Source organism: Halichondria panicea, chromosome 3, assembly GCF_963675165.1.
Source record: "Halichondria panicea chromosome 3, odHalPani1.1, whole genome shotgun sequence".
Lineage (NCBI taxonomy): Eukaryota > Metazoa > Porifera > Demospongiae > Suberitida > Halichondriidae > Halichondria > Halichondria panicea.
In genome coordinates, this window is record NC_087379.1 from 5,291,168 (window position 1) to 5,315,873 (window position 24,706).

The 24,706-nt window shown below is 42.7% G+C and overlaps 1 protein-coding gene, 2 long non-coding RNA genes and 1 pseudogene across 3 annotated transcripts; 1 reads left to right on the top strand and 3 right to left on the bottom strand.

Annotated features, from left to right (window-relative positions):
- The first annotated feature begins 8,681 nt into the window (after positions 1-8,681).
- Positions 8,682-11,060, top strand: LOC135333131 (uncharacterized; annotated as a pseudogene).
- Positions 11,061-11,076: 16 nt separating this feature from the next.
- Positions 11,077-18,212, bottom strand: LOC135333132 (uncharacterized). The gene is made up of 10 exons (XM_064528048.1): positions 17,735-18,212; positions 16,992-17,668; positions 15,374-15,465; positions 14,973-15,167; positions 14,401-14,844; positions 13,370-13,530; positions 12,655-13,300; positions 12,280-12,429; positions 11,813-12,007; positions 11,077-11,705 (listed from the first exon to the last, which is right to left on the bottom strand). The coding sequence occupies exons 1-10, from the start codon at positions 17,987-17,989 to the stop codon at positions 11,308-11,310; spliced, it is 3,213 nt and encodes a 1,070-aa protein (XP_064384118.1). The 5' UTR covers positions 17,990-18,212; the 3' UTR covers positions 11,077-11,307.
- Positions 18,213-18,256: 44 nt separating this feature from the next.
- On the bottom strand, positions 18,257-21,132 carry LOC135333802 (uncharacterized). Its single transcript, XR_010394060.1, has 5 exons — positions 20,050-21,132; positions 19,797-19,997; positions 19,424-19,719; positions 19,121-19,318; positions 18,257-19,073 (listed from the first exon to the last, which is right to left on the bottom strand). It is a non-coding gene; the product is annotated as an uncharacterized LOC135333802 (long non-coding RNA).
- A 1,185-nt stretch (positions 21,133-22,317) lies between these two features.
- On the bottom strand, positions 22,318-24,633 carry LOC135333820 (uncharacterized). The gene is made up of 3 exons (XR_010394084.1): positions 24,272-24,633; positions 22,754-22,923; positions 22,318-22,621 (listed from the first exon to the last, which is right to left on the bottom strand). It is a non-coding gene; the product is annotated as an uncharacterized LOC135333820 (long non-coding RNA).
- Positions 24,634-24,706: the final 73 nt, after the last annotated feature.

Sequence of the window (24,706 nt, forward strand, 5' to 3'; positions counted from 1 at the left end):
GACATACCTGCTGTCTTTGGAGCAGACTTCTTGATGGAAACAGGTGGTGCATGCTCAGACCTCTGGTGGCCTTGAGACTTTGTAACAGGTGCTGTGAGTGTAGTAGGATCACGCTAACACACTAGCCAAACATTCAGAGGAAAGCCACTCACAAAGCTGCTGCACCTCGTCACTTCCACCTTCGTCGCTGCTCTGCTTAACCACCTTACACACTAAATTGTTGGCGCAGCCAGTCAGTTATACAAAGTAATAGCGATTAGCAACAGAATTGATAGACAATAGAACAACAGCTCAATTTGACAAAAAGAATAAATGGAGACACTAGCACATGTAATATCTACGCCTACACACGTTCTACTGAGAGTTCAGTAGTCCTTACAGTTCAGGGTCGTTAGAGCAATTGGCTACGAGTGCTCATTTCCCACATAAATAAGTGGCACAACACACGCATTTATGGTATCTAAAGGGGGCATCAAATGGGGTAAGCAATCCACCCTTAACCCGGCCCTCTTCTTATCCCTGGATATATAATTAATACATACCTTTGCGGTGGATGTCTTAATGGGAACTGGTGCGTGCTCACCCTTTCCAAACTCCTGTCGGCCTTGAGACGTGCTGTGAGTGTAGCCTAACACAATAGCCAAACATTCCACGCTGGACATCCTCACCACTACTGAACGTATCCACATCATCCCATGGCAGTAGTGTCTTCCATGTGTTCTTTATTGGGTGATAAACAATATTGCCATACTTCGTATAAGCTTACCACTTTTAGGCTGTTTCTCTCCTGCATGTGAATATCATATGAGGCCTAGTCACAAATGGAGTGCTGCTTACTACCAGGCTGTAGTGCATCTAGTGCCACACTGTCAAACACCCACTCAGGTATCGCAATTGACAAAAGCTTCAAAATTACTCCCTATTTATGTACGAGAACACAATAAGATGTATTTGCAGCGATAAAATTATACGTGTACCTTCAAGTTTCCAGACCAACAGATGTGAGCAGTGTCTGCATGTGTCCACATTTTCATCGTATCTCTCCACAAGACTCTTTACCAGACTCTTCTGCTTGCTAGATGCACCAGCAGCACAAATGATACAACCTTCAAATAGATCATCCCTGACGTCTGTAAGATAATTATGTACAAGCAGTTGCACTTAGATGCACCAGCAGCACAAATGATACAACCTTCAAATAGATCATCCCTGACGTCTGTAAGATAATTATGTACAAGATAGTTTAATTAAGGTCACTGAAGAGCCACTCACCTTGTTACTCTCTCTACCACCCAGCTTATGTAATACTACATAGTCATTATCGAGTTGTGATCAGTTATACATAGGTTGTAATAACCAGACACATAAAAAATTTGGTATTGGTTGTCGAAACCTCCCATAGGTAAAAAAATACCCAGCTGTATAGGCTGTAGCAACCAGCCACACAGGTTCTTTTGTAATGTTGAGTATCTTTGGTAATGGATAGCAACCTCCCATAATAATATTATGGAATGCAGCCATAGGCTAGCACAACCTCCGTAGGTTCTTTTGAGTAGTAGCTAGTCATCACCCGGCCATAATTATGCCTCGGTGCGCATGCGCGGTAGTAAATTTGTTGCACTACTAAATACATTACGTCACCGCCTGATGACGTACGACTTGCGTGCCAGTAGGCATAAATAATCTGCAGATCCTGCAAGCTATCCCTCAGGCCGTCTTATAGCATCAATCATCATTGCCTAACTGCCTAGTTCTGACCCACACTTCGCCCGTGTGTGGTTTCGGAAACATTGCACACGTGCAATGTTTTGCACAAACAACATTTTTCGAATCGACAAGTGTTGCCTAAAGAGTCATTGAACCCGTAGCAAACCCTCGGACCTTGCAATTGGTTTCTTCGGGCACCCACACTCACCCCCTCGCCCCTTCCACTCGGCCTGTGGCGGGTTTTCCGGGCACGAGTCTGTGTCGTAGCTCTGTGCCAGGCACCAGTTGCACATTGTGTTCCTTCTCACCTTATCCGAGAAACATAGACTAAACAGAGTTGGGTTGATCCTGGACCCTCTCAGGGTGGCCATTTGCTTCCGAAAACCCCGGTCGTATTGTGCCCACGCCACGCCGTGGTAGTCCTTCGAGCACTTCACGATAGTGGCCATATACGCCATTAGTTCTGGTACCGCTTTTGGGTATCTGGTGGACAACACACTCACGAAACTAGCAAAACGTTGGACCCATTGTCCCATATCCGTTACCGGACCCACCCTTTTTTTGGGTAAGATTAGGACATTTCTTGATACAGAGGCCTCCTCTTCTTCCCTCATCCACACCTCGGGCATGAGGTCTCCCATCTCCACAAATGCCAACTCGAGAATTCTCTTTACCACTTTTTGGGGGATTGGTAACATGCCCTCTCCCATATATCCCCCGGCCGGGATTGCTGGAACAATTGGGCCTGGGTCTGCCAACCGGGGCTGCTGCCACACCAATGGCCTCGGTCATTCCCAGCCATGACACAGTCCCCGGAGGGGGTAACCCCCATCACCACTGATCCTGCAGTGGGATAACACACCCATTACAACACACCTACGTAACAGCACACACACGTAACCAACTGAACATGATAGTGCCACCTGTTTGGCTTGGCCCACTGACGACGACATCTGGTGGGGGCGACTGTTGCCCCCCTACCGTGATACTGACTCTAACTACTAAGGAGATCACGTCCTTTTCTTACGCCACTTTCGGCTACCCTCTCACCCACCATGGGTGACACTCCACCACTGGCCAGGGCCCGTAATTATATTTTACTCTGCCGTTATTACATGTATTTAATGATTAAAAGGGTGTTTAAGACATCTTCACCGCCTCTGCAGTACGAATCTTATCAACTGGAGAATTAGAAAAATAGGCTTGATTGCTGAAATGACACCAGCTTCATCTAACCCAGTCACAAACTGATCCAACTCTTCAAAATTGTAGCATGTAGAGCCACACATTTTACTATTTGTGACACATCTTTCTTCTTCAATGCCCATGAAATACCACTGTCAATTAATTTAATTAAGGCTAATCTGCTGCTTGCATAGCAATTCTGCGGACTTCACTGTCCTTCGAAGCAAAACTAATTTTTTTCTTGAATGCTCCCCGTTCTTGTAACGCTATACTACTGCACCTATGCTAGTAGGACTGCATTTCCCAGGCATACTCCCTGCTAAGCCGTACCCTACACACATTATAATTCTTTTCTTTTTTTTGCACCCTCCTCGTACGTTACCTACTGTAGTTTACTCGGGATTGGTAGGCTTCCGGAGCTCCCAGCCGCAGCCTGCATCCATATCCATGGCCATAGAGGTTGGCCGCCACGGCACCGTTGGGGTAGTTGTTAGCAGCAACGGCACCGTGTTAACATTGGAGATGGGGCTGGTAGGGTGGCGTCTCCTGCCCACCACCCTTGCCACCACACTGGTTGGATTCTAGACAGGCTAGAGACAGGCTCCTAGCTATAGGCAACAACAACTAGTTACAGACAAATTGACTTCACAGTGTAGCTTAATCTTAGATTGAGAAGCAAAACATCAACTGACAATACAGGGTAAAACGAAGTTAAAGTGAAGTTAAGGTGAAGTGAAGCAAAAAAGGTAAACAAAACCTTAAATACGTGGAGCGGGGCCCCAGAGGCTCGTACAACAACAAAGGGAGGAAGTGGAGCAACATCAATGGTTAACTCTGTTTAACTATTGTTAAACTGCATTTTGTGTGTGTGTGTGTGCATGTGTGTAGACTGTTACAGCTGCTTGAGGAGCAATCAAGTGCAAGTAAGAGTTTTTATAGGCTTCTAGTCATATTTACATTCGTGCATGGATTTGCAAAATAATGCTCTGTTCTCAAGTTATGCCTAGCTGGGGATTGATTTTTGATGCTAATTAGATTCATAAACGTGTGGGGGGGAGTGGGTGAGACACAGGAAGCCGGCCATGTGCAAGTCCTTAGCAACACAAAATCAATGTACACAGCAAAGAGTTAGAAAAGATCTGGCTACATAACCAAAAACAGTGACTGAGTGAGTCAGGAAAATAATAATACCAATGGTTGACTATATAGTGTTAAATAATACCAATGGCTGACTAAAATCCTGGTTAAATAATGGTAGAGATATAAGAACTGCCATTCTCACTCTCACACAGGGTATTGTTGTGCTATTTCCCCAAGAATGGAGTTGAAGGCATCCTTGTGGCTAGTGGTAAATCTTTCCCTCCACATAAATTCATCCAAATAGCTTGGAAGTTGATGACCGTCACATCCTTTCATCCTCTTGAATTTTGTTTTGACACGGTTCCAGTACGATTCCACATTCTGGGTATGTGTTCCAGTTACGGGGTCGACAAAATGCAGTGAGTGGTTTACAGCAGAATAACTGCTGACATTGGGAAGAGAAAGCATGTTGTTGTACGCTGCCCACTGGTCTGAGTGAATGGTTGTTCCAGGAGCTACATGAGCCTGGATGATAGGCAATAGAGTGACAGCTCTTCGGTCATTCACAATCTCCATGTATCCTAGAGCTGGTGTTACCGATGTATCTACCAAACCAAACACCCATATCTCTTGCGTTGTAGCTCTTCCCCTGTGATGCTGTTTGTATGTGTACAGCACAAACGTACACTAATGTATAATTTATATATTAATACACCTTTGGTTTGTGTCGGAATAGAGATTCATCGATCTGCACTGTTATACCAGGCCCACCCAGAATACACGGTGTGTTGACAAGCTTGGCGGAACAAACTTCCCTCAACCACTGGTATACATCGATCGCAGTTTTTTTCTCCACTTCTGCCAGCTGGTCGGTACTAGTTACAGGGAACTCCCACGCCCATAAGTGAATTATCATCAGCCACTTCTGTAGAGTTAGTTTTGATTTGGAAAAAAACTTCCGTGTCTTATTGATTTTCTTGTTTTGCATTGCCTGCACCACCAACTAACTTGATCAGACACATCACGTCGTGGTTTTTCGGACATTGGGATGTTACACCTATTGTGAATGGTCGTACATAATTTGTTGCTGCTACATTGCTTATTAATTTTTATTAACAGTTGCTGCTACATTGCTTATTTTATTATTATTTATCAGTTGCTGCTACATTGCTTATTTTATTATTATTTATCAGTTGCTGCTACATTGCGTATTTTATTATTATTTATCAGTTGCTGCTACATTGCGTATAATTAATAATTGATTTATTATTTCTAATTATTTATCAGTCAACTCATGGTTGGTTATACCTTGAGCAATCACAGGTAGATGCCAGCAAGTGTCTCTGTCTTAAATACTGGATGATACCTGCCACTCCACCAAACAACACTGGTCCTATCACCAAAAAAGACATAATTTGTATTCTACTTCTTCAATTTCGCGGTAAACTTGCAGCAAGCACATGGCTTCCTGTGTCCCGCCCACACGTTTATGAATCTAATTAGCGAGGTGCCGTATATGACACCTGATCCAACTTGTCCATGGAGTGTTGCTACTCTACTTAGTAGTTAACTCTGCACTAGAATGCTAGCTATTGGTAGCTGCAACAGTGAGAAGAGAGCTGCAGGTTCTACTGAGGCATCAATCGTTTTTAACAACAATCATGGTCAATCATTACCCACTCTTTGTGATCTGGATTCTGCCTGCATGCAGCAAAATTAATCAATGCAAACATGTTCATCGTAATGTGTGTATAAACGCTATTAGTAGCTTTGGCACCTCCACCGAGGCATCAGCACCCGCAGTGCTTTCATTATAACAGTACACATGAATGCGTGTGTACTATTGTAAGTATATTTGCACAAAATCAATAAACTGATAACGTACTTACACATAGCTAATAATTATTATAGCTACCTGTCTATAGTGAATAGTTATAACGTACATAGTGAAATAGTTGATTGTTATCGTTTAACTTGGCTTTTGATATATGAGACCACGGACAGGTATGTAGCAGGCCGCTTAAGTGAATCAGGATATGCAAGAATATAGTCTTGTAGGAAATAAAATATTCCAGCAGCTTTTTTCGGGTACTCCAAGTTAAACACATAGTAGGCTGAAAACGTATAGAACAGAATACTTGGGATCGATGGAGCTTCACACAAAACAATTCTCTCAACAACGACAAAGTATTGTATTATTTCTACGCCACTAAGAACATCAATTTTCGGGGAGTTTCTAACCGGCTCTCTTTGAATGGCATCTGTGAGAGATACATCCTACATGGGAAAAACAAAACAATAGGTCAGTAGGGAATACACACCACACACACACACGCATGCAAGGTCAAAGTGCATGAGAAAAAATCTTACCATTGAAAATTCTTATGATAGATAAGGGCATCATTTAGCATTTTAGCCACTAAAACTCCTAAATAGCTCAATGGGCCAAGATCTGCATGCCTTTCAACTGTAAAAACGTTACCGTAATCCCTCACCAGTGTCATCAAGGGTTTCAAATATAGTTGATAGTCTTTTTCCCCTTATTCTTCCCATGATCGCAGGAACACATAACTTCCAGTTATTAATGAAGGTTCATGACACCCCGTCACCAGCCCCATTTCCTGTTCCAGCTATAATAAGGTAAGAAAAAAACTTACAAGTTTTACTTGTTAATTTTAACACTTAGCAGCAGCTGGCCGTTTTAATGCTGCATGGCATTCTTTCAGTACGTCTTGCACAGACTTTATCAAAGGGAAGAATGACAGTGTCTCTGGGATTAGCCTTTTCCATTTCTATTGACAACGCTTTCATATGTTCATCAAAGCTTCCAACGTCTTCTATTGGTCTATAGTCACTCCAATTGGGTACTTCCGGATCGAGAAGCTGGTCTCGTTTTAAAGGCATTTTTTGTTTCTTAATGGTATAAAACCGCTGATCAGCATTGCTAAATGTCACTCATTTCTCTATGTTCGGTGGTGGATTGCCGCATGACATCGTGCATGACATTCTTGAAGGTATATTGCATCAATGGAAATCAAGCTTTTGCTGAAACACTGTATATCTGAAAAGTTATGACCAGTACAACAAAAGACTAATTGATTTTAACTATGGTTATTCTGATTGCGATAAACCAACACCTATAAGAGTAGTCGCTTTCAAACTGACAGATCACTGTGTAGCTCTTCATCTCAAATGCTATTGTTGCTATAATATATCTTAGATACTTGAGGGGGGGTGATTATTTTTACTTTTGCGAAAGATCGTGGACATCAGAAAACACAGATCCAGTCTGAGAATTCTGATTGAAGAGCACCATACAGCATTCATCACCTTGTACACAGGACGCTTCATTCCAAAAATGCACTTCCTTCTGCATCACCCTGCCCAAATCCTACAAATTGGTCCAATGGTCAGCGCCAGGAAGCAAAGCTATATTATTCGACTATTACATCTAGCTTCACACTATCATTAGCCAATCATCACCGTGTTACAAAATGTCTACATCCAGTGTTCTTCTTTCGAATGTGGTCCTGAAAAATCACCGACTTTGTTTAAAAATGAAAGACCAGACATTCAAGATCACATAATTAGGGAAGTGCCACTATGGATACAGTGCTGCATCGTCCTAATTGGGTTCGTCGAGATAGAGTTCATGGCCTTGATCCCTGTTTTGCTTATATCGATGAATTGATAGTAGTTGGTGGTGATCTGCTTTTTTTTCTTGCCAGGTTGTGTGATATGCTGTACTTCGATGATCATTATCATTCTTATGTCATTAAAATAACATCCCAGCAATCCATCTATACCAAATTGTTGCATTTTGAGTGGGCAGATCAAAGGAAACACTGTGCCAATATCTGCCATAATTATGGCACAGGTCAAGCCTTGAACTGTGCCACTATCTAGATACTGGCATAGTATGGCTGAAACGGTCCCTTTTATAGTATAACACTGTTAAACAGATTCAGTGGTAGGCAGAAAACGTTTTTCATGCGTCTGGAGCATTCCACAGCCACCACAAGTAGTTGAAACTAGTTGTCCTATAAAAGGAGTGATGTGTACACGGAAAGGAATGCACAAGGAATGCAGTTGTTACACAGCTCATTCGTGCGCACATATTTTGTATTTGTATATCTGCGGCCCTCGGGCCTAAGTCACTACTGAGCCAATATATCCCATGTGGCACTCGTGCATGTGTCACAACTATAACTTGTTGGATAGAAATGTGTATCACAGTCACATACTCTCGGATGGACTTAGCTATATCACATTGAAACACTTCTTTATGTCATAATTTCACAATTATCAGAAAATTAATAGTTGTTTTGACACAGTGCTGGAGGATTTACTGCATGAGTAAAGGTATTTTGTAGTTTTAACCCATTAACTTTTATTACCTGTCCCAAACGGTTGTTTTGAGACAGCATGTGCACATTGTACAGTACAGTAGGCCTATAGCTAGTTAAGGTAGTGTAGCATATGGCCTAAAGCATTGCATTGAACTGAAAGTTAAGCAGCAAAATTCTTATACTGACAGTAAAACAATTGTGTCTCTGGCCATACACGGATGGCTGGCTATTCGAGGCGCTTTTGTTGCCAATCCCTCTTTCCTGTATCTATGGTTACATACATACAGATAGTACACACAAAATTCTATATAGCAAACACAAAATTCTATATAGCAAAACACAATAGTAGACACATAAATGATGCAGGTAAACCATTTCTCTATATAGTTAATTTAATAGTTAACTAGGTCGAAATATTGAACAAAGCACAGCTGCATTTGCTGCTTCCATCTCCTGGGCAGACGACAGTGAGAAATCCTTATACAGTTGCTGATGTTGGTTGGTGGCTGCTGCCTGTATTGGTGGTAAATTCTCCTCCCCACAGCAGATGGACTCAAGTGTAGCAACAGCATATCATAGCTGTAGGTCTACATGTATCACCATTCCCCATCCCCTTCCTACATGTATATAGGGTGATCATAGTCTCTGGGATTCTCGTATCTTTCAGTGGGAAACTCTTCGTTTCCTTTTGTCCAACCTCCGCTGATACTTGGATGAGTATTGAGTCGATGGGTTCCGCTACGATGGAGTCACCTCCATGCTCTATTCTCATAGGTTAGTAATAATTATAGCCCAAGAAATGGAATATTTTGGCCAGATGAAAAATTGTTGATCTAAGCATAAGTATCAGTATTACTTTCAAAATGCATTTTTTGAGCTTTGACATTGGAGACTCCATTATGCGGTAGCTGCCTTCCATGTACTATGGCTACACCACCATGTACACTGCAGAGGCATAGCCACTGGGTTCTCTGGAGGATATCACGAGTACTTCAACATTGGTGTAGATGTCGATGCTCTATAGTCTACCTGATGATGGCCAACCATCTCCTCCACACACTACGCCCTGACACTATCACTATAGCAGAGGATGTGTCTGGCATGCCCACTCTCTGTTGAAGGAGGTCAAAGATGAGGACTGGAGTATGGAGAACATAATGGTGAGCCCTCACCAAGGACATAGAATGTTTTGCGAGCATCAAACATATGCAAACTTTGATTGCTTCATTATTAAGCCAGCTTTTTTGTTTCCACGCTTTTTGGTATTTACCCCAGCCCAATCGTAGCAATTTTCACATTGCTAATGTTTTTCTGGCCAGTTTTGTTTTGTTGATTCCAACACATTGTGTTCTTTGTAGAGACCATGAACTGTGTATAGCGTACACTGAGTGTCATGACCAAGCTCTAGTGGGGGACAAGACTCCGGTATTTTGGTTAATGGATGCTGAGATGTGTCCACTCTGTCCCCACGTACTCTACTCATAGACAGAGGACTAGCCCTGCATAAGATGATAAGGTGTGTGTGTGTGTGTGTGTGTGTGTGTGTGTGTGTGTGTGTGTGTGTGTGTGTGTGTGTGCGTGCGTGCGTGCGTGCGTGCGTGCGTGCGTGCGTGCGTGCGTGCGTGCGTGCGTGCGTGCGTGCGTGCGTGCGTGCGTGCGTGCGTGCGTGCGTGCAGTAGAATTGTACTGATATTGTGTTTACTCTGCATGATCATGTGTGGCATATTGTACTGTATAAAGGAGGCCATTAGTAGGAGCATTGTTGATTGTATTGCCCCCCTACAGACTAATCACTATGGGCCTGGGTGGAGAGGCCTACCTCAACTTTATAGGTAATGAGTTTGGTCATCCTGAATGGTTGTACTTCCCACGAGAAGGCAATGGCTTCAGTTTCCACTATGCCAAACGTCAGATGAACCTTGTAGACGATAAGCTCCTCAGGTGAGCGGTCATTAATGCATGATAGGGGAACTTCCTTAACGACTCGCTCTGTAGGTAGAACTTCCTGTACGGGTTTGACAAGGCCATGCAATCACTGGATGAGGAATTCTCTTTCATGATCAATGGCCGTACCCATGTGAGCAGGAAGCACGAGGGAGACAAACTCTTTGTGTTTGAGAGAGGATCCCTCCTGGATATTTAACTTCTGCCCCACCAAGGTACTACTATTAGCCTTGCCTACGCCACACCCATTAACTGGGTATCGCTTGTCCCTGCATTTTAGAGTGCCAGAGTTGGCTCTGTAACTATAGTTTTAGTGGTCCAAATTCAATTGAAGGAGCTCGGTATAATCATATGCTCAAATCTCGTATTCAGGTCCAAAATAGGCCCAAAAGTATAATTTTGTAACACCTGTACTAGTCTTTCAGATTAGATTAGACTAACGGATTTAAATTTATAGCCGTTCAAAGATGCGCTGGGTCCCATGCAGAGCTACACTGACTACAAGGTTGGAGTTAACGAGGCTGGCAAGTATCGTGTTGCCTTGATACGGACATGCAGTGTGGTGTTTGATGGTCATGGAAGAGTGGACCCGGGTCAGAGTTCATTACGATCCCTGGGGACTGGGATGGGCGGAGTCACTCTCTCATGGTCTACACACCCTCACGTATAGTACTATAGTCTTAGCCAGGACTCTATAGAACACTGTCAGTGTAATAGCCTCTCTCTGTGGGTTGCTGCTTTTCTTTTGATAAATTATTGTTTATACTGGAATATGAATGTTTATCTATCAGGGTGTGACTGACATTGATGTTATAAAGTAGTCATCAATATGAAATATATAATGACTGTCATAACAATAAGAGCAGCATATTGATGTGTACTTGTAGCATAATTACAACAAATTAATGTTATCCTATAAAGTGATGTTGATCTATGATCATAAAAATAATATTATCATAATAAGAGCTGCATATAATTTATATTATGTAAAATAACAACTTCGTAGTCTTTTACAGTTTCAGATTGTCCATCCAAACTGAGGTCATGCAGTTCCCACAATGCCATCATTCAGCTGAGTGACTTGTCCGTACGAGGGATTATACGAGGGATTAGGTTGAGTGGCTCCTCCATGCACCATCTGCATATCCCTTAGCTCAATCTCTAGTTTCCTCACTCGCTTGTTGTAGTACACACAAGCAATGCAGATGACAACAATTATGACAGCTATTGCAGCAATCACTACCGCCACTACAGACACAGCTAATCTCACTTCTAGCTCAGAGTTTGCTGGGACAGTTGTAGATCTTGGTGCAGTCACAATAATCGTTTGAACAAGTGTATCTCCTCTGGCCAGAATGAACACTTCCTCCACGGGGATCTGATCTGTTATGTCCGTCTCCGATGTTACAAACACTGTGTACACAATGTCTGGGGATAGTCCTATGTGTGTGTGTGGGGGGGGAAGGGGCCGGATGCTTTTATGCTGATATTGTATAAATGGAATTATTGAGTGCATGGCTGTACAGTAGCTGCTTACATATGCGTACCTCCAATCAGTCCCATGGTGGTTGTGGCAGTACCAGATAATGTGACGCTTGTCTCCCCAGCAACCCTGAACCAGAGGTTGTATCGTAGCTCATCTCTCCCCCTACCACCAGTGGACACTGGCTCCTCCCAGGCTAGTGTTAGTGTGGTACTGGACATATCCACCACCCTCACATTGAGTGGAGGGGACGGGGGAACTGCGTGGGTGTATTGAATGATGCATCAAATTGATGTAAAAAAACTATTAGCACACATAGCATGAGTATAACGTCTCCATTCACCGTAATTATTGCAAGCACTGTTCATAAGCATGCATGCACAGTGTATGCAACAGTAGTCTAACTATGCAATAATTTATGAGGCAAAAACAGTAAGCAAAATCACAATGGGTCAGTTATTTAGCCCTTGATTATTAACGATCAGTATATAGTTTACCCAAAACTCAAAATAGCATTATCCTCCAACTCACAGGTGCAGGGAAAGTCCACCTCTTGTGGTGTTCTGTAGTAGCCATCATCACAGGGACACTCTGTCAGGCCTGAGGCTGTGCTATCGCTGTTGCTAGGGCATGTTAGACACTCCCCATTAGCTGCACTGGCATAAAACCCAAGGTCACAGGCTGTGTGTGTGTGTGGGGGGGGGGGGGATCACATTCATTGAAGTGTTTCTATTAACAGGGGGAGCTATAAATTCAGTATGCCATGTGATAGTCAGGCCATGCATCCGGCCTTGCATAACATACACCCAAACATGCTATTGTCAATGAGTGTATATAGTACTAGCACATTGTAAACTGTTTTTATACAATGATGTGTCCCAAACTGAAACATGTAGTCATACTTACACAAACAGTTTTCTCCGTCCATGGTAGGAACAAATCCAGTATTGCAGACACACCTAGTGGAGGGTACAGCAACCCAGTTACCACTCTCCAAACACTTGAGTAAGAAAGCATCACCTTCAAGGCTGGAGTTAGCGAAGCAGGAGGCATTAACGTTGAGCTGTATGTTAGATCCAACGATTGGAGCTATTGTCTCAGGACGCATTACCAAGTTGACTGTTTCACCAGGACAAGCGTTATAGAAGACAATCAGTCGAGAGATGAGTATACAAGTGCCAAGATCTCTAATAGCGAGGTAGAACCCAGACTCATTGGTATTGAATCCAAACTGTTCAGTAGTTTTTGTGGTAGTTCCAGATACCTGAGTTGTCAAGGTTCTTATAAGTGCATAATTATCAGTGTCTATAGCAGCCACTGGGTTCACTGTAGAAGTCTCATATTTCAGTAGGTCAAAATTTCTCCTGCATCTTGTGCTACCTTCATCAGGGCAAGTGCTCTGCTGGTATTCGATCTGTACAGAGACTTGCTGTAGGGGATATCCACCCACCGTTCTGTTGATGTGCTGTGTGAAGAACCAGTTGTTCTGGGCCCCACCTGACCAGCCGCAAACAGTGACAGCAGACTCACAGTTAACCCCATGTTCTACCCACTGAAAAGAAGAGATGAGATCAGTGCAATTTGTACTTTTCAACGCTAATTACTAGCTAGAATTACTCACTGATGATTGCAGCCCAGTAGGGTTGTTACCATCAAGGTCCACTGCCTGCCACACTGGATTAGTGTTTGGTAGGAGCAACTTGTTATAGTGACTGGAGTCCATTAGAATCCTCCCATTTGGAGGGTCCTCCACAATGTTCCGGTTTAATAAGGGCAGGTAGAGTTACTGTACAGAGTTCCTGCTCATCTCCTGGAGCCTGTCCAGCCACCATTGTCAGTACACCCACCAGCAGGTTAGCTATAGCTATCATCTTAAACATCTTTATGATTGTGCATGCAGCTATAATGGCATGTTATAATTATAATGACTGAGCTGAGCCCCACCCCTCATTGTTGCAACTGTGCTGTATATAAACTACATGCATGTACATCACACAGAGAGCCACAACAAGCACATAGCAATAATGAAAGCATGCAAGCAGAGTGTCCAATGAGTGTCCTATAGTGTACTATATAGTAGATCTAGAGGCTAGTGTTCCTAGACAGTGACAGTGTTGACCCCAGAGAGTGCTTGACAGAAGAGTGTGTTGTAGTCACTCACTAGTCTCCTCACATGACATCTCACACACTACACTGTAGTCACCCTCACTCTGACGAGTTGCTATGACTACCAGACAGTCAAAGAAAACAATGCATTCATTCAACACAACATTATCTTAATTAAGTCTTAATACAGTAACACACACACGCACAGACTCTCTAGAGGATACACTCTTTCATATGACAAAGTTGTTTTGTTCGTGATGCTGCCATTTTTTCAACTTCGTTCTATTAAAAAAAAAATCGGCCTGGGACCAAGGCTAGCTTGAGCCCTGCCTTGCCACTGGAACTCTCCTGACAAGAATCCTATAGATCTACCACTGCACTGTGTGTATTATGAGCTGAGCAAAAGAATCATAAGGAACCATGAAGACGATGCACATAATTTATTATGGGCAGATTACAGCAGAAATAAAATACAACTTAAACAAGACCGGTATCATCATAAAACAACTTTAGAGTCTCTACACAGTTTCTGTTCGAAATGGAATCATTTGGTTGAGTAGCTAGCTCCTCCATTCGGTTGCAATTGAGTGGCTTGTCCATACGGATCATTTGGCTGCACCATCTGCAATTCCTTGAGCTCAATCTCTAGTTTGCTCACTCGTTTCTTGTGGTACACACAAGCAATGCAGATTACAACAATTATGACAGCTATTGCAGCAATCACTACCGCCACAACAGACACAGTCACTCCCACTATCAGTTCAGAATTTGTTGGGACACTCGTAGTAGTTTCAGTCTGAACAGTCCCACTGGTAGTTTGAATCTCACTGGTAGTTTGAATAATTTCACTGGTAGGTTCACTGGTAGGTTGTAGAACAATTGCAAGTGCATCTCCTCTGGCCAGAATGAACACTTCCTCCACGGGGATCTGATCTGTTATATTCGTCTCTGATGTTACAAACACTGTGTACACAGTATCTGGAGTTAGTCCTGTCAGTGTTTGTGTAGTGGTGGGGTGCTCATAATCATGCTTGACATTGTAATTAATTATAGATCTAGACTAAATGAGCATCCAAAGTTTATATGATTTGCACACATGTACAGTTATAGCTGCTTACCCTCAATCAGTCCCATGGTGGTGGTGACAGTGTTAGATAGTGTGATGCTTGTCTCCCCAGCCGCCCTGATCCAGAGGTTGTATCGTAGCTCATCTCTCCCCCTACCACCAGTGGACACTGGCTCCTCCCAGGCTAGTGTTAGTGTGGTACTGGACATATCCACCACCCTCACATTGAGTGGAGGGGACGGGGGAACTGTGTGGGTGTGGGTGTGTGAGATGTGTAGCTTGAAATGGTATATGTCTTAAGTGTTGGAATAGGCGTGAATAATCAATATACAATAAGCACGGTTAGGTTGCTGGAATAAACGTGGTGTAAAGAGTAAATAGCTTTGGTGTTGGCAATGGATTATATACCTTACTGGATTGAGAATGATTAGCTATATATATCCTCCAACTCACAGGTGCAGGGAAGGTCCACCTCTTGTGGTATTCTGTAGTAACCATCATCACAGGGACACTCTGTCAGGCCCGAGGCTGTGCTATCGCTGTTGCTAGGGCATTAGGCACTCACCATTAGCTACACTGGCATAGAAACCAGGGTCACAAGCTGTGTGTGTGTGTGTGTGAGGTGCAGGAAAATGATTTGCATTCAACTAATTATAAGCAGAAATAAGGCACATATTTAGGCCGATCATGTGACTGAGGCGATCTCATGAATTGATAGCTAACGTCATTTGCCCGCCATCCCTTGCATATATAACCAGAGTGCAAAGGCCGGGGGAGTAAAGTAACTACTATATATATATATACAGCCCATACAAACTTGTTGTTGTCTGAGCATGTCATACCATGTGTGTGTAAAGTTCCCACATCTCAAACACACTAAAAAAACAGTGTGATTAATTACATGTATTGTGCAAGCGACATATGCGATAAAAATTCTGATTGTAGCCTGCCTGCCTGTGTTGGTTGACATGGTCATGTCAACCAACACAGCTAGTTTACATTATACTAGACTACTAGTGTTTGTGACGTAGAGAGACAACAACATATTTATATGGTGTGTATAGTAGTCGCTTACTCCCCTTCATGTACTCCTGCATAATATACCGTAGAGCTAGAAATTTCTGCGGCCCAAAAAATTCTGCGAATTCTGCGAATGAATGAGTAAACGCAGAAATATTATCCGCAAATGCTTATTAACCACGCCTAATGTATCAGTTCAATTTGCAAAAATATAATCCACAGAAAGTTTTTACAGCTATTCGCAGAATTTTTGGGCCGCAGAAATTTCTAGCTATACAGTAATAATAACATAATAATTATGCCCAAATATAGCTATTCATGTATATAGCAGGTACATTTCGAGGGTATAAATGATTTTCTGCAAACATTTATACCGACAAATTTAATATCGCCCATGCATGCTGCAAAATGGTTGCTATTTGGCGAAAAATAAATCCGCAAAAACCTTTCGAACGGTTTTTCCGCGAAGGTTTTTATACCCTCAAAATTAATATACCCGACTACTATATTATTATAATTGTATAGTTTAACAATGAGCTATATAATTATAGCTCATTGTTAAACTATACAATTTAAGTACTGCATGTATAGAATTTGCTGGTAAGCGAATGAGCCAAATCAGACCCTTTGCAATTTAACTATTGCAAGGATCGTGTGTGTGACCAGTACTAGTTTGGGTTTTGCCATTTTATTTTTTAACACACTCGCAAAGTTCGCACATGTTTGTTTGAAAAACGTTCTAGTAATACAGCAGAAAATTGGGGGGGAGGGTGGGAATATTCGTGGTGTTGAATCCCTGAGCACGAATATTTTTTTACCTACGAATGAAGCGATCTTGACTGCCTTACCTACAGTGCAAGCAGCAACCACGAAAATAAGACCCATGCACGAACTAACTAAATATTGCTCAACTACGAATATTTTTCATTGCATGACAATTAAAGTAGATCTATAATTATAACTGGAACAAGAAATGGAAGTGCTGAATAACCCAAGGATATTAGGTTCTGTCGGCACAATTAATATCATGTCCTAGAGCCCCAGAAATTACCCGCTATATACAATTATGTGATCATACTTACAAAAACAGTTTTCTCCGTTTATGGTAGGAATAAATCCAGTTTTGCAGACACACCTACTGGAGGGTACAGCAACCCAGTTACCAGTATCTAAACACTTGAGTGAGAAAGCATCACCTTCAGGGCTGGAGTTAGCGAAGCAGGAAGCATTAACGTTGAGTTGTATGTTAGACCCAACGATTGGAGCTATTGTCTCAGGACGCACCACCAAGTTGACTGTTTCACCAGGACAGGCATGGTAGAAGACAATCAGTCGAGATATGATAATACAAGTGCCAGGATCTCTAATAGCGAGGTAGAAACCAGACTCATTGGTAGTGAATCCAAACTGTTCAGTAGTTGTTGTGGTAGTTCCAGAGACCTGAGTCGTCAAGGTACGTATAAGTGCATAGTTATCAGTGTCTATAGCAGCCACAGGGTTCACTGTAGAGGTCTCATATTTCAGTAGGTCAAATGTTCTCCTACATCTTGTGCTGCCGTCATCAGGGCATATGTTCTGCTGGTATTCAATCTGTACAGAGACTTGCTGTAGGAGATATCCATTCACTGTTCTGTTGATGTGCTGTGTGAAGAGCCAGTTGTTCTGGGCCCCAGCTGACCAACCACAAACACTGACGCTAGACTCACAGATAGATCCTTGTTCTACCCACTGAAAAAGAAGAGATGAGATCAGTGCAATTTTTATACTTCATACGCTATAAATTTCTATACTTACTGATGATTGCAGCCCAGTGGGGTTGTTGTTATCAAGGTCCACTGCCTGCCACACTGGATTAGAATTTGGTGGGAGCAATCGCCCATAGTGACTGGAGTCCATTAGAATCCTCCCATTAGGAGGGTCCTCCACAATGTTCTGGTCAAGGGCAGGTAGAGATACTATACATAGTTCTTGTTCATCTCCTGGAGCCTGTCCAGCCACCATTGTTGTCAGTACACCCACCACCAACAGCAGGTTGGCTATAGCTAGCATCTTAGACAGTTGAAATTAAAGTCAGATATATAAGGTACCGGATGGAGTTAGAGTTAGCTAAGGGGCTAAAGACACAATATCTTGCATGCAGCCATATAGATACTATAAACATAGATACAATTAAATGCAACAGATTGAGCCTCTCCCTCATTCCTGTAGATTCTACACCCACGTACCTCATTAACACAATAACAGAAGCTTCACAGTGCCGGTGTCACAGGACACGGCCTCCCCCAGGACAGGAGCTCCGGGGGGGGGGGGGGGGGGGGGTTCCGTCCTTAGGATATTTCCTCCCCCCGGAGTTTCTGTCCTAGGACAAAAGCTCCTACTCCAGGACCAGAGCTCCCCCATTCTGCGGTGCAGGTGAAAGTCAGTCCACAGGTAATCTGAGAGGACTAGTCTAGGCTACGAAGTAACAGCCATAGACAAAGCCTAACTAGATGCAATAGATGCTGTATCTATTATGTTATAGATCTCAATACTCAATATATACAACAATGCAAGAGAAAGAAGTACAATAAATATAACCAAAAGTGCACAAATCATAAAGTGATACAACCAGAACAAAACCAATCACCTACTGGTTCTTTGCGAATTTTGGCACAGCGATATAGTGATACCACTCACTATACATTTGTCACACATGACCATATCCTCAAAAGAGTCCGGTCTCTTGCACATGCAGTATATTGTAATGGCAATGGTTTGTGGTGTTGGTCTTTTGGGCATCGCTTTCTTTGTGCAAGGGAACCGTGAGTTTGCCCTTCTCAAAGCACTTAATGAGATGTGCTCTCATTTTGGCCTCATCAAACACTAGAGAATCCACATTATCGTTCATAGCAGCGTGATATGCAGCAGCAATGCTAAATAGTCCGCAGTTGATAGCACCATCTTGCTGCTGGAGAGCCACCACAGAAATCAACAGCCCATTGCATTGAATTAATGGGCCTTGTGCTATCTGGAGCTCAGTACTTGGGGAAAGCGTTCCATTGAAGCAGCTGTCGTACAAATACAGTTCACCCTTAAACAGAGAAGTGGCAATCCATGCAGTGCTGTCGTTCTTCAACAAAGAAGATTTTCACAGCTGCATGTACAAGTAAAATTATCATAATTACATAAACGTTGTCTTACCTGGGCCTTGATTATTGGAAACTGGTGGAAATGCCTTTAATTGGGCCAAGAGAGTATTATAGCAGCCAAACTTAAGGAATTGCATCGATAATAACTGGTGGGCTGCGCGCATATGCTTGTCGGAGAGCATACCACCTATTGCACTCAACACTTGTTTGTCAAAGAGGTTTAGATCTAGGGTCTTCAGCCACATCGTTCCTATAATCATATACACAGAAGTCTAAGAATTGTACAAGATATATACACAGCTTATACAGAATATTCTACCAAGAAAATAGACATGTTATGATATAATATTATTACCTGACTCTTTTGTTTCTTCCTATAGGAGGTGACTTGCAAGGATCTTTTGTGTCAAGAGGACGCTTATCACGCTTATCTTGCTTTTGAGAGGGTAGGTCAGGCTTTTGAGAGGGTATATGTTAGGCTTTTGAGAGGGTACATCAGGCTTTTGAGAGGGTAGGTCAGGATTTTGAGAGGGTAGGTCAGGATTTTGAGAGGGTACGTCAGGCATTCGTTTATTCTTATAGGAGGTGATTTGACTGGAGAAGAGTGGTTGTCTTCAGAGCCAGGAAGAGTGTTTTCTTCATCGTTAGTTTCTGTAAAATGTTTTAAGCATAATTATATAGCAAGGAACACGACAGAAGGAGGTTATTGCTAGCCATGCACACTTTACCTGGAGAGTAGTATTCCTTTAGCAGTACCCATTGTAACACTTTTTCAATACTTTGCCGCTCCCAGACTGCAACTCGTATCTACCCTTGTCAAGGATCTTATGGACAATATATGGACCTTTCCAGGTGCAGTCCATTTTCCCTCCCATTCGATGAGAATTGGCCATATTCTTTAGCATGACACTGCTGCCAACTGGATAACTCTACGACAAAAATGGCAAAAATGAAGCTAAAGTTTGCTATATAAAATAATACCTTCAAAGAGTTATGCTTGTTGTCATACTGCTGCTTCTGTTTTTGCTGTGCAGCAGCAATGTTCTCCTTGGCATTGAGGTGACAGCGGTCACGAATTTCCATCAACCTTCGGAGAATTCCATCCATGTCTTCTCCGTCTTCTTCATTTTCAGTCTCCTCTCCACTCAATTGGTCAGCATCTCCTCTATCTTCTATAGCGTCGGCACCATCTCGTTGATCCATATCAAAAGTAACAGCTTTCCGCGGGTGGCGATTGAACATTAGGGAAAAGGGTGTGTACTTTGATGATGCCTACAATAAAAAAAATAATATATGCATGCATTTAAAATTTTACCTGTTTTGATATTGTAACAAAGCCGAGCGGTATGCCTTGTATTCGGAACGTAATCACAATAGAATGACCTTCAACATTTAATTGCAACACACTGTATAACAAAACACACCTGCTTATATACCAATCTAAGTATCTAGAATGATCTAGAACAAATAAAAGAACAGGAAACAACTAGAAAATCCCTGAGTCTATTGAGAACAATCTAGAATAAATAAGAACAGTCTGGAACCAATGATCCAAAGGGTTGTCCAATTATGACACCAATAGTCCATAGTACAGAGTACATCACAGATATGCGATAGGCATAAAGAGCAGCAGAGAGATGCTGATCCCAGTCATCAGTACTAGAATCGATTACCTTCTTGAGAGTGTTCACTAGAGTCTGGTTGAAGCGTTCATCAAGGCCATTTGTTTGTGGGTGGTAAGCACTTGATACGCAGTGCTGTATGTCAGTCAACTGAAAAAGTCGGGTGTTGATTTCGTTGACAAACTCTCTTCCTTGGTCTGATTGAATTACTTTTGGCTGGCCACCCATGCCTGCAAAATGTGTCAAACAGAAATTTTGCTACACCTTCTGCTGATTTTGATGGGAGTGGGGCAGCCTCAGGCCACTTAGAGAAATAGTCTGAGAGCGTGATAATGTACTTGTTTCCAGAGCTTGTTTCAGGTAGAGGTCCTACCAAGTCAATACCAACTCTGTACCAGACCTTTGTCACAGGGATGGGATGTAGTTCTGCTCTGGGCTTCTGCAGTTGGTGATTCGTTCGTTGGCATTTGTCGCAGTGCTTGCAGAGCTGCATGTATGACGTCAGCATGTAGGTCTTTCCAGTAGAAATCTTGAGCAACCTACATGCATGAAACAGATATAATATTATTGTACTTTATAAGATATGATGATAAATATACCTTTCCATAAGTCTTGTCTCTCCCAAAATGCATTCCATGCATCCAGTCCATCGTGGCACATGTTTAGTATCCTGCTTTTCTCCTCTTACTTCACCACAACTCTTCTCATTCTATGCATGCTAGTGCTGTCCTTCTCAGGCAGGTATAAGCATTGTTGCTGCAGAGCATATCTTTGAACTTTGTGTCTTATACTTCTCTTGTCATTAGTGGAAAGCCCGTCTCTGTATTTCTTCTGGCCAGCATTGCTAGCAGCAGTCTTGTACAGCAGTATGTCCTCATACTCTTGTTGAGTAGCCATTCTGATTGCTAACAGTCTATACATTTCGCATGCACGCGCAACGCTAAAGCCTTGACAGGTTTTGACAGGGTACATGTACCCGGATGATATATCCTGGGGGCGGGGATTCTGTCCTAGGACGAAACCACCGGGGGGGGGGGGAGGCATTGTCCTAAGACCGCAGGCTCCGGGGGAGAAACTGTCGCCCGGAGGTTCTATCCTATGACACCGGTGTAGAAGCGATATGGCCCCCCCCCCTTATTTTGGGGCCCCTGGCCCTAAAACGCTAGCGATTTGGGGTGTAAGGGGGGGCCCCATATCTCTTCTACACCGGTGTACTTGCAAGTAACAATCTGCATAAGTAACAACAAGGGTGCATGCCTTTGGCAACAACAAGCACACTAGCAATAAGTTGAGTGTCCAATATAGTGTACATTATAGTAGAGGCTATAGTGTTCCTAGACAGTGACAGTGTTGACTCCGGAGAGTGCTTGACAGAGGAGTGTGTTGTATAGTCACTCACTAGTCCCCTCACATAATCACACACTACACTGTAGTCACCCTCACTTTGATGAGTTGCTATGACTACCAGACAGTCAAGGAAAACAATGTGTACACATTCAACACAACATTATCTAAACACTCTAAAAGCTTAGTATATACATGCAACGCACACACACATCTGCTTATGATTATGCGCCTTCATTATATCACGATGGTGACGTGGAAATTAAAGTGGATGTATAACGAAGAGAGCATGCAAGAAAATTTATAATACATGACAGCTTTATAAAAGCCATGATGAGGATGCACATAATTTAAGGGGCCAAAATAATTACAGTTATAAAATTATACAGTACAAAGAAACTCAAACAATAATGTCATAAACAACTTCGTAGTCTCTAATTGATTTATAATTATTCTCCGTCCGAATTTGAATCATTCGGTTGAGTAGCTTGTCCGTAGCAGGGATTAGGTTGCAATTCAGTGGCTTGTCCATAGGAGGCATTTGGTTGCACCATCTGCACTTCCTTGAGCTCAATCTGGAGATAGTCCTGTGTGTGTGTGTGTGTGGGGGGGGGGGGGGGGGAAGGGGATGCTATTATGCTTGCATGATATTAATTGTATAGACGGAATTCTTGACTAGTTGAGTGCATAACTTGTACAGTAGCTGCTTAAGCTTATACCCTCAATCACTCCCACAGTGGTGGTGACAGTATTAGATGCTTGTCTCCCCAGCAGCTCTGATCCAGAGGTTGTCATCCCTACCCCTACCACCAGTGGATACCGGCTCCTCCCAGGCTAGTGTTAGTGAGGTACTGGACATATCCACCACCCTGTGGAGGGGACGGGGGAACTGCGTGGGTGTGGGTGGTTTGACATGAATTAACCTATAATGAAGGAAATGGTGTGTTGTAAAATAAGATTTTATATGCAGCTTATGCATGGGATCACATGATCCGTTTCCTATCCTCTTTTATCTACAGACCTTTGCAGAGTTCTTGTGTCTAAAGCGGAAGTTACCGTCACGTGATATTCTTGTACATTAAAGCCACACAACATCACGTGAGCCCAACATTGCTGAGTGAGGCAAGTTTTTTACATTGATGTATTACTAAATTACTTGTTACTAGTTATTCAGAGAAATCTGAAATAGGATTGTAGCTTCCCAGTATTATACAAAGTGGCTTGCCCCAGCCTGCCCGCTCATTTTGTGTTGCTGCAAGCTGTTGAGAGTCTAGTCATAGACAGTTAAAAGCTTGGACTAAGCCTTAGCTCCAGCTGGATATATAGTTCTGTGACACAGGCTGTGTGTGTGACCATATTGGAAACGGAAGTGATTCACGTGATGTTTTACAATGAAGTCTATGTAGTGGCTCTGGGACCATCCGTGTATCTCCTCATAACTCCCGCAAAAGCCCGGGAAACTTATTGTGTCCAAAGCATACATCTCAGAGCTACCCCCATTACTGAATCACATGCCCCCTGATAGTAGGTATCAATTGGAAACAAAGAAAATATAATCTCGATTGTCGTGAAGTAGCTAGAGGTACACAGAGCGCTTTTTCATGCTTGTGTTAATTCCTATAGTACCTTTGATATAGCTAAGGCTTTGTAACTAAATAGTGTCCTGTGTCCCAAATGGCCTCAACTATTAGAGAAAGTTGATGTTTAGCAGCAGAACTGCTCGTGGACTTCTTTACAGAGAGCAAAACAATTCTCATGAATTATTCATGTTTAGCCCTCGTGTTAAAAAGTAAGCCCCGATTAAAACCGCGGAGATACATGGATGGTACTTCGAGGGTACTTCCGTTTCCAATCCCTCTTCTACTCTATCTATGGTGTGACTAATAGTAACTCACAAAACGATTGGGATAGCTAGTCTCGAATACCCGCCTCAACCTAAATTAAGCTTTTAGGTTGAGGCGGGTATTCGAGACTATGGGATAGCTTCAGCTAGCTGTTCAAAGCGCCTTCCTCCTATATAGGTCGAATTTTTCCCAGTTCAACAAAATTAAATAGGCTCTATTGGAGAAAAGTGGTTAGGGAATGAGCCCAGAATTCAATCTTGTTACGTAATGGTTCACGTGACAGGCACTTCCGCTCTACACATCGAGTTGCAACAGAGGAGGAATGCCAGTGTCAAAAGGTCACTAATTAAAACACCACGTGGCCCTATGTTTTACATGTAAAACTGAGTTTACCTTCGCGCCCTTGAGTTTATACACTATCAATAGATTGATTCTCACAACAGAAATCGGTTGAGCTATCGCGCCCCAGATGAATCAGCTTGAGAGAGGAGATCCAGGATTTAATTGCAACCTTTGACCTTTTATTGCATTCTTCAAACCCACAAGATATGGAAATTAGCCTTCCGTGGCTAGGGTATAAATTTTGATGTACTGGCTTGCTGCACTGGATAGATCTAGGTATAGTAAGCTTTCCAAGCAGGCAAATAAAGAACAGAAGCGCTAAGCTGCTATATGCAGCAAAGGTCAAGAACCCAGAACAAGAATGTTTAATCCTTCATTAAACGTGACCCTATTGACCCTGGCGTTCCTCCTCTGAGTTGCAAGAACCAGAGATTGAAGAGAAGGGGGATATGAAACTAGATCACGTGAGCTTATGTGCTCACTGTA

Coding starts and splice junctions, on each gene's coding strand:
- LOC135333132 (XM_064528048.1), bottom strand. CDS start 17,989: ATGCTAGCTATAGCCAACCTGCTGTTGGTGGTGGGTGTACTGACAACA. Junction 14,845..14,972: donor CACCATGGGACTGATTGAGG/GTAAGCAGCTAT, acceptor AAACACTGACAG/GACTAACTCCAGATACTGTG. Junction 11,706..11,812: donor CACCATGGGACTGATTGGAG/GTACGCATATGT, acceptor ACACACACATAG/GACTATCCCCAGACATTGTG.